Raw genomic sequence first — 10,279 nt, 5'->3', positions numbered from 1 at the left:
ACTCGAAAAATAGCGAGATTTATGGGGCTAGTTTGTAATGACTTCGGTAACTTAAAATTATAATTTCGTCTAAATTGTTTTGGTGTGAATGGACATATTTTGGGATTGGGTGTGTTAAGATTGTATTTAATATTAGATGGTAATACATGTGATTTTTAAACGTTGATTGAAAAAGGAAACTGATATGCACTCCGTAGGATCTTGCACACACAAAGGCGAAAGGTAAGTAAAAATCAATTTTCAACTACAATGCAAGAACCTAGTGTTTATATCTGGTAATTTTGGAATATTTACATAACTTTGATAAGAGGTTTATTGCACATCATACGATGATTATGATCGTTGAGTATGAGATTGCGGAACCTATTAACATCGATTTTCATTAAATATGTAATTCATGAGCATTTTCATCTGCATGCACGACATGTGATCATGGTTGAAAATATTGCATGTGAAACATGATTTCAAGTTGAGTTTTCTTTATAAAGTTTTATTCACCACTAGTAGGGCACCGATGCATATAAGTCATGCTTATATGATATGTTTTGGTATCGCGGGCAATACTTCAGGGATGATTGAAAAGGTAGACAAGGGATGGACCTTTAGTGATCACGGGAGGGTAGACTACTCGACTCTTTCTTTGTGATATTATGATTATTAGCACCGCCGGGTGGGGTACTTCTTGGGGGATCATAGAGGTAGTTAGGGGATGACCTCTAATGGTCACGAGAGGATGGTTCACTCACCGGTGTCGATTTTATATTGGCCATTTGATTATTGATATTGATATTACGCAGAGCTCTATCTGGTACATAATAGGTGGGTCAAGGGCTCAATGAAATGAAAGATTTCAAATGAAATAATTTCTAGTTAACTTAAATGAATATTGGAATATGATATATCTTTAGCGTGATGTTCAAAGTAAATGGCATGGTGTCATATATCATTGTTACTTATACTCATGACATGCATGATTTTTGGTTACTGAGCATTGGATTATGTAATTCTTGCATTGTAGGTGAGCATGTAACTACATAGATAGCACGGCTAGCTGTGGAACTCTTATGGGATTCCAAAGTTCGATATACATGGATGACGACTTATGGGATTATTTTGTGGGCTGTTGTTTTGAGTTTGTAGTCTGTTGTGTTATATTTTGAGGATCCCGTATTGTATACACCTTTTGAAATGGCCTGTAGATACGTTTATAACCTCAGAACATGTATGTTGAATTTTGGTTATATGATCTTTGGTTTCGTTATATCATATGATTGCCCAAGTTATTAGGAGTTAACAAATGGAGACATAATTTTGAAGATACTTATTTCATTTAATCAGGTAAAAAAAAAAGTATTTGTGAAATTCTATACCTAGGTCGATCCATCAATTTTATTCCCACACAGGTTAATGTATAGTTATCGATATAAGTGGAGGTGTGACATCTCCAAAAAATCACTATTATAGAATCTATTTTTTTCATAAAAAACGGAGCTCAAACAAGTCCTAAGTGTTTTTTCTATAGGGTATTTTGGAAGCCTAAAAGTATTTTTACACCGGGTATAAAGCACTTTCACTATATAAATAGAATTTTTTTTATTGCGATCAAAGAAGTGCTCATTGACAGAAAATACAATTTTGGAAGGAAAAAAAAATTTAATTAGAGAAGATACACATTAGATTTTCTCTAAAAACCTCTAAATCCAGCTTCTATGAAAAACATTTTTCCTTTTTTTTTTTGCATTAATTATGCTAAATAATTTAAAGTATGAAACATATCTAATTTTCCTACACAACAATTTGTATAAATTATAAGATTTTTTTTTTCTTTAAAGGATAACCAGAATTTTTTTTATTAATATTTTTCATTTGCTAATGCACGATAAGATATTTTAGAAAAAAAAAATTAAGATGATAATTTGTATAAATTTTAAGATTTTTTTTTAAAGGTTAACCAGAATTTTTTTAAATTAATATTTTTCATTTAATGCACGATAATATATTTTAGAAAAAAAATTAAGATGATACAAGAAATTAGGAGGGGAGAGACGGAGAGAGAGAGAGAGAGAGAATTTTCATATATTTATTTATCATGCTCTAATGTCTTAAACAAATATATTTTAGATGATAGATTTATACCAAAAATTATGCCAGGACAAATTAAGTTATATATATAATTTTATAGATTTTATGTAATAAAAAATTGATTAGTCAATTAATCTTGTAGCATGTTAAATAAACCAATCAAAAGTATTTACCTACGCTTGTTACTGAATAGTCAATTTAGCCCCCGTTTGTCAACCATTAAATTAGAAAAATGAATTTGGAATAGTGAATTTTGGAGAATGTGTGATTAGAAAGTAAGAAAACAATTTGGATATGGGTTATTAGCACAAAACATCCCTACATATGAAGTTCATTGTAAAAAATGTCCCAGCCGTTTGGACTTACATCAAAAAGTTGCTAGGGTTTGAAAAACCTGTAGAGAATACATAATTCATATTTTTGTTAGCACTGGAAAAGAAAATCATAATTCTCTCTATCTTATTCCCTGTGTTTATTTCTATTAGAGGTTGGACAATTGGACAACTGTGGATTGCGAATTAGAAGTGCTCTTCAAGTAATTCATTAAAGTTATTAGTTTTTATCACAATTTTTCTTTAAGCACGGGGAAGATTTTTTATTGATAGGGGTGGGGATAAATGGGAAACGTGGCAAAAAAAGTTGCACTTTTCTTGTCGGACCCACCCACGTACGATGTCTACTGTGATGAATTCGATGGGCGGCTAGTGATGAGTGGTTTAACGGCAGATAACAATGTTGGCATCCATTTGTTGTAGACCACAGGCGGGACGCAAGTACGTTCACCATATTGTACTCCCATTTGGGATAGATGCAAGACCTTTTTATTGAGCTCAGGGCCCACCTTCGTGTCAATAACTTGAGGTTTGTATAAATTTCCATTTCTTGATTTTTGGCTTTTGCTCGGGGTTTGAGGGTAAGGATGGGGGTTAGGTGAGGAGGATGAGGATGAGGATGAGGATGAGGATGAAGATAATTATTTTTCTTTTTCTTTTTCTTTTTCCTTTTCCTTTTTTTCTTGTTTTTGATTTTAAAAAAAAAAAAAATTGGAGTGTAATTGCAATTATTTCTTTCTTTTTTTTTTCCTTTTGTTTTCTTTTTCTTTTTCTTTTATTTAAATAGAAGAGTATATTCATTATTTCACGATTTTTATTTAGAAATTGAATGAAAATGATGATTTATGTAACAGAAAGTGTAAATAAGGGGTGAAAATACAAAAACTGCAACGTTGGAACGTTCTACAAGGTGAAATTCATTCATGGGGACGTTTTGTATTAGTAGCCCTTTTGGGTATATGTACAAAATATTATATTACGAGAATGTGTTATTGTAAATAAGTTTGAAAAGAGGAAAAAACAAGAGAGGAAAATATTTGCTCACTCACTTTTATAGAGCCTCTACATCTAGACATTCTTACTCTCTGTCTATTTTTCTTGTAGCATTGCTGGTCAGAGTTCTATAAAGGTTGTATTAAAGATGAATTTTTGTCGACATACTATTGTTTATTTGGCAAAAGTTTTATACAATCCATATTAATTAAAATTATAGACGCTTTTAGGAATGAAGACCCAAGATAAATTTCAAGAAACATGGAAGAAATTTACCCTATTAGAATTTCGAATGAAAGTTGATCATGTCACAATTTGATTGATTATTTTTATATAAAACTAGTCGCTATTATGTGTGTTGCACGAATTTTGTATTTATCGTATTTTTATTAGTGTATGAATTTTATTTTTTTGGAAAGTTTTTGAAACAATATCTTAAAATATTTTCATGATATAAGAAAATGATTGTAAATTATTTTTGCAATTGCAAAGCAGTATGTTATCTAGAAAAATACGCACAGTACGGAGAGAGTTGAACCAAGTGCGGGTAAAAATAAAAAAATGTGTGGAGTAAAAAAAAATGTGCGGAGAGAAAAAATCTCTCCACACAATGCGGAGTAAAAAAAAATCTCTACACAGTGCGGAGAAATGACAAACCAACTCTCCGCACCGTACGGAGAGTAAAAAAAAAAAATCTCTACACAGTGCGGAGAAATGACAAACCAACTCTCCGCACCGTACGGAGAGTAAAAAAAAAACTCTCCGCACTGTGCGGAGAGAGTTATTCTCTTCGCACAGACCTGAGAGTTGGTCCGTACTATGACAAAACTCTCCGCACAGTGCATAGAGAGTTGAACCATGTGCGGAGTAAAAAAAAGTGTGGAGAGAGTTGAACCATATGTGGAGAGTTGGCAAACTCTTCGCAGCACAGTGCGGAGTAAAAAAAAAAACTCTCCGCACAGTACGGAGAGTTGTTGTCAAATTCCTTAATTACAAGTTAAATTTCAAGATTGTAAATTTTTTGTATATACAACGAAACAGAGTCGAAAAACATGGCTCAAAATCAATTATGTCTTCTTTAAATTCCAATCACAGCTCAATTTTTGAGCATACAAATTATATTTACAGTATTGAAAAGTAGCTTTCTCGTTATTCATACAATGAAACAATATGTGAGTTGTGCAAAGAATGAGATATTGACAATACCATGATATTGCTTTCACAAATGGAGGCTCTAGGGTACCACCCAAATTCAATATTTTACACTTACTTGATAACAGCTCTTGGACATTAGAAACGGATACAATTTTCAATGAAATTATACTTTCGAGTTGTAGATTAGGAATTAAAGTGTTCAATGCATTGATCAAAAGTTATTTGAGAAAATGCCTCTTGAAACTCGCAGATAAAGTCCCCGAGAGTTTTTATTTTTCTCTTCACACTGCGCGAAGAGATAATTTGTTATTTATCCACACTTTGCGAAGTCTTTTTTTCTCGTGTGCGAAGATTTTTTTTGTCTTATGGAATTTATATATACTAAAATTATTATAATTTTTTAATGTTGTTGGCATGATGCGTGTGTGGAAGAATATTTGTCAATTACCATAAACAAAATTCTTTACAAAATGTAAAAAATAAAAATGCATAATAAATCTTCTTATTACGCTAATAAAACTACAATAATTTTTTTTTTACAAATAACATAAAAAAATAATTTTTATCTTAAACAAAAAAACATATTTAAAAATTAGCAATTTCATAACCACTTTTTTTTTAAATTCTCGAAAATACAATTATAAAAAAGAAAACAATATTGAATTACAACATTTAATACTTAAGAAATTCAATATTAAATAATTTTTATAAATTTATAACAAATTATAAATCCATAAATGCAGCTTACCGTATTTGCATGTGGCTTATCGTATATGCTTTCTACCGTATTTGCAGTTTACTGTATTTGCAGCCTACCATACTTGCAAATAACTTACCGTATTTGCAATTTACTGTATATGCTGCCTACCGTATTTGCAATTTATCGTATTTGCAGCTTGTCGTATTTACAAACAACTTACCGTATTTGCAACTTACCATATATTTTGCCTACCATATTTGTAGCTTACCGTATTTTTATATACTAATTTTTGCACTTACAAATACCGAGAATGCAGAACACCGTACATTCACTTACCAAACCGAATATCAAAAAAATTTCCAGATTTTTATTTTTCCAACATAAACATAAAATAAATATTAAATATATATGAAACATAAATTATAAATACTTATGAATATGGTGCTCAATCTTCAATTTTCCAATATTGAATTACACAAAATTTAGAAATATAATATTCACATTCAACTCAATCATATTAACAATATCAAAGAATACAAACAAAATAATTTGTATAATCTCGTATATTTCTTATTCAAGTATGAAATATACAAGAATATTTTTTCTAGATGACACAATACAGTTATGCAATTGTAAAAATAATTTGTAATTACTTTCTTATATCATGGAAATATTTCTAGAATTGCTTCAAAAACTTTTCAAAAAATTAAAATTCATACACTAATAAAAATACGATAAATGTAAAATTCATGCAACACGCATGACAGTCACTATGCGGAGAAGTTTTTTTTTTTTTTAACTTTGAACTGTACGGAGAGTTTGCCAACTCTCCACACTATGTGAAGTTTTATCAATATGAATGGACGTGAACGTGCTAAACATTTTCTTGGCCGCCCCTCACAATAAAGCACGCTACACAAACACAAACGCGCTACACGAACACAGGTAGATTACCTCATCTTTAAATTATGGTCCAAAAGTCATTTTCACATGAAAAACATTGGAGCAGGAACTACCATGCAATGTGTTTTGCACCCTATATAAATCCCATAATCAATCCTTAATTTTATCAAACAAACGTCTTCTAATTAACAAGCACAGTTCTTTATCTAAAAACACATTTCTCTCTGCCATGGCAGTCAACAAGAGCTCCTCGTCTTTACCCAGCCATGGAAATATTAGACCATCTCTTGTTGCGAGTGAAGCTACTCCTCAGAAGTGGACCACTCTTGAACAAACTTCTGACCTCTCTAAACCCCGTCAAATCATTCTGAATGGGCACTGTTTTGAGGTTATTTACGTTTCAAAACTTCCTTTTCTTTTCTTTTTTTAAATATTAATATATGATATGTGTCGGACGTGTATTCAAGCAAAGCAAAAAACTGGTATTACTTGCAGGATGAATTTTCCATGGAATATGAACAAAAACTGAAGGATGTTAGGGAATTATTGAAATCAGAGGAATTAGAAAATCAAATAGAAAGTTTAATGTTGGTGGATGCTATCCAGCGACTAGGTATTGACTACCATTTTCAGGAAGAGATTGAAGCAGTTCTTCGGCGACATTACATGGAAGCCACCACTTGTTCTGATGGATACTTCTATTACACTCTTCATGATCTTTCACTTTTATTCAGACTCTTGAGAGAACATGGTTTTTCCATTCCCGCAGGTTGAAATTTTTTATTTTATTTTATTTTTGTCTTTGTTTGGTGCTTGTTTTTGTTAATTAATTGAACAAAAATTGGTTATTTGTCGTAATCAAATTAATTCTATGACACAGACATATTCAACAGATTCAAGGGAAAAGATGGGGTGTTTGAAGGCAAATTAAAGCAAGATATTAGAGGATTGATGGAATTGTATGAAGCTGCGCAGCTAGTGATAGAAGGAGAAGATATTCTTGATGAAGCAGCAAAATTTAGTGGCGAAATTGTTAGTAACAGGTTGAAGCATCCTTATCACAAAAGCATTGCGAGATTTACTGCAAAGAAGTATATTAGAGATTCCGAAGGCATAAATGGATGGAGAAAAACATTGAAAGAGCTCGCAAAAATGAATACTTCCGTGGCACAGACAGCCAACCAACAAGAACTGGCCAAAATTTCCAAGTAAGAAGACATAACACGTATTAAATTTTCTTGACTATCTTGAGGAAATTTAAAAATGGAATCTTTTGTAATTTTAGGTGGTGGAAAGACCTTGGTTTGGCTCAGGAATTTAAGCAGGCTAGGAACCAACCATTAAAATGGTATACATGGTCCATGGCCTCCCTAACTGATCCAAGCATGTCAGAGCAAAGGCTTGAGCTCACCAAATCCATCACGTTTATTTACATAATAGATGACATTTTTGATCTTTATGGGACACCAGAAGAACTTACCGTATTTACCCGAGCGGTGCACATGTATAAATTTTATTATTTTTTTCTAGTTTTAGTGGGAGAACAATAGTGGACATGCAATAAGTTTAACAGTGGATGTGGTATGAATTTTAAGTCGAATATCTTTTGATGATTTAAATATTTAAATTGTGTACAGGTGGGACCATGCAGTCGTTCACATGTTACCAAAACCCTGGAAGATGTGCTACAAAGCCCTTCTTGACACCACAAATGATATAGGCTACAAGATCTACAAAAAGCACGGATATAATCCGATCGATTCACTAAAGTCAACAGTAAGATAGATACTATTTTTTCATCCATACCAATACGTGGCCCGTTGTTTGGTTTTGATAAAAATCAAATTTTTATTATATTTTGATAAAAATTGATAAAATGTATGGTTAAATCGTCAATAAAACGTGTGGTTGAAATTAATTCTTAACTTTGACTTGGATTAACATCTAATATTTTTTAAGCAAAACTAGGGCCTAATATATCTCTGCTTGACATACATAGATGACATTAATGGCATATCCCTCATTTGTTGTAGTGGGCAAGTCTGTGTGATGCATTCCTAGTAGAAGCTAAATGGTTTGCTTCAGGGCACTTGCCAACCTCCAATGAATACCTAGAAAATGGGAAGGTGAGTTCAGGAGTACATGTGGTGCTCGTCCACCTCTTCTTTCTTTTGGGGATCAATAGAAAAACAGAAGGGGCCGTCCAGGTGCATGATATATCAGATCTCATATCGTCTGTGGCCACTATTCTCCGTCTCTGGGATGACTTTGGAAGTGCCAAGGTAATTAAATACTGAACTTTTATATTATAACTGCATAGTACTTTTCCCCTCTATGACAATTTAAACTGTTAGGCAAGACCATCTTCTAGAATTTTAAACATTACGATAATTTGTTTTCTACCAAACTAATGATAGGATGAGCAGCAAGATGGAAACGATGGTTCGTACATAGATTGCTACATGAAAGAGAATCCAGGATCAACTATTGAGATTGCACGAGATCGTGTTGTTAATATGATATCAAGTGAATGGAAGGGTCTTAACAAGGAGTGTTTTCTTTTAAATCAAAACTCATCAAATTTCTCTTTCACCAAAGCTTCCCTTAATCTTGCAAGAATGGTTCCTCTGATGTACAGTTACGATGACAACCAACAGCTCCCAGTCCTTGAAGAGTTCATCAAGTCCACACTCTTTGATGAATAATGCCACAATTCGTGGGTCCTAGTGTCTTGTCTCTTGTCTCCATTAAGAAATTGTTGTCTCTGGAGAATCTACGGTAGAAATAGTAGCAAAGGCAATGAATTAATGACTCAATGGAGTAACATCAGTATATTTGTTGCACCATATATTGATTGAAATAAAAAAATTAGAGAAAATAGTACACTCTGTCTGGTCAATAGATACAAGTGATTATAATTGGCATTTTGTTCACAAAATTCATTAGTTCACAAACAGATAATTTATGTTAAACAATAGAATTAAGTCATTTGTACTTATTTGTTGACACTTTGAGTTATCCGATTTCATCACTCCTCTCACATGAGGTCGGGTCCCATGTGAGGGTCATGACGTGGGATCCGACACCCATGTGAGAGGAGGAGGTAAGCTCGAGTAAATCAAAACTTGAACAAACAAGTACAAATAACCCTAAACTGCATAACCCTAAACAATATGCTTCCTTTTGAGCCCCACTCATTTCCATCACTTTTCATTTTCTTCAATCAAAAGTTGCATGCCAATGGGACCCACATTGTCCATGAGTGCACGGAACCATATTGTTTTGTCATTTGGAATTGGAATTGGAATTGGAAATAAAAAACTATCATTGCCAACGCCAATTACAAAACTACCCTTACAATTGTTTTGAAGTTGGAATTGGTTAATGTCGGCACGTGGATCCCGAAAACGGCAAACCCCATTTTTGAGAACACGGACGTAAATTACGTAAAATATCCCAACACTTTCAGTGGAACCCAGCAATTACATTTTCACAAATGGAAGCAAGATTTCGCAATAATGGAAAATGAAATGTTAAGCATAAATTTTGTTTTTGCCACTACTCAACAGAATTTTCGCAATATCCTTGTTCTTTCCTATCATTGAAAAAATCTATTGTTAGCCATGAAAATTCAGTACACATAAGGTGTGAGAAATTAAATAAACACAATGTTGGCAAATTGTTAGCGTTAATCCATCTCTCTCTCTCCTCTCTCTCTCTCTCTCTCTCTCTATTTATTTATTTATTTATTTTTTTTTTTGCTGCACTCTTCATCGAGTAAAATAGGTGATACATGTTTAAAAAAAAAAAAAATTTGGTCTCTAAAACAATAACTATGCAACATGAGCAACAGCGCAAGTAACAAAACAACGTAGATTTAGAACTAATGTGATTTTATGCACATTTTGATTTAAACTTCAAACTCATATTCACATATTTTGACGATGAGAGTGGTTATTCTTTATGAAATTGGTTTTGGTGAGGAATTTGCACACGAGAATTTATTTATATATTTCCTTTTTAATAATACTAATCACTATACCTTCATATTGGTGCAGGTTAAAAAAATTTAGATACAATACTTGAAAGATTAAAGTTGACAAAATTTAATTTC

General features: G+C 32.5%; 1 protein-coding gene across 2 annotated transcripts; it reads left to right on the top strand.

The window, feature by feature from the left end:
• Nucleotides 1-6,323: 6,323 nt before the first annotated feature.
• LOC111396005 ((3S,6E)-nerolidol synthase 1-like) lies at nucleotides 6,324-9,089 on the top strand. 2 transcript variants are annotated; one of them, XM_023022252.1, is made up of 7 exons: nucleotides 6,325-6,553; nucleotides 6,661-6,934; nucleotides 7,046-7,373; nucleotides 7,451-7,669; nucleotides 7,803-7,941; nucleotides 8,199-8,447; nucleotides 8,583-9,089. In XM_023022252.1, exons 1-7 carry the CDS (start codon nucleotides 6,395-6,397, stop codon nucleotides 8,868-8,870), a joined length of 1,656 nt encoding a protein of 551 aa, XP_022878020.1. In that variant the 5' UTR covers nucleotides 6,325-6,394; the 3' UTR covers nucleotides 8,871-9,089. The 2 variants fall into 2 exon arrangements, with proteins under 2 accessions (XP_022878021.1, XP_022878020.1); XM_023022253.1 differs by lacking the exon at nucleotides 7,451-7,669 and having other exon boundaries at nucleotides 6,324-6,553; nucleotides 8,583-9,048.
• The last annotated feature ends 1,190 nt before the right edge of the window (nucleotides 9,090-10,279 follow it).

The sequence above is a fragment of the Olea europaea genome, chromosome 6 (genome assembly GCF_002742605.1).
Source record: "Olea europaea var. sylvestris chromosome 6, O_europaea_v1, whole genome shotgun sequence".
In the NCBI taxonomy this organism is placed as follows: domain Eukaryota; kingdom Viridiplantae; phylum Streptophyta; class Magnoliopsida; order Lamiales; family Oleaceae; genus Olea; species Olea europaea.
Note: the sequence above shows the minus strand (reverse complement) of the source record. Positions and strands in the feature narration are given on the sequence as shown.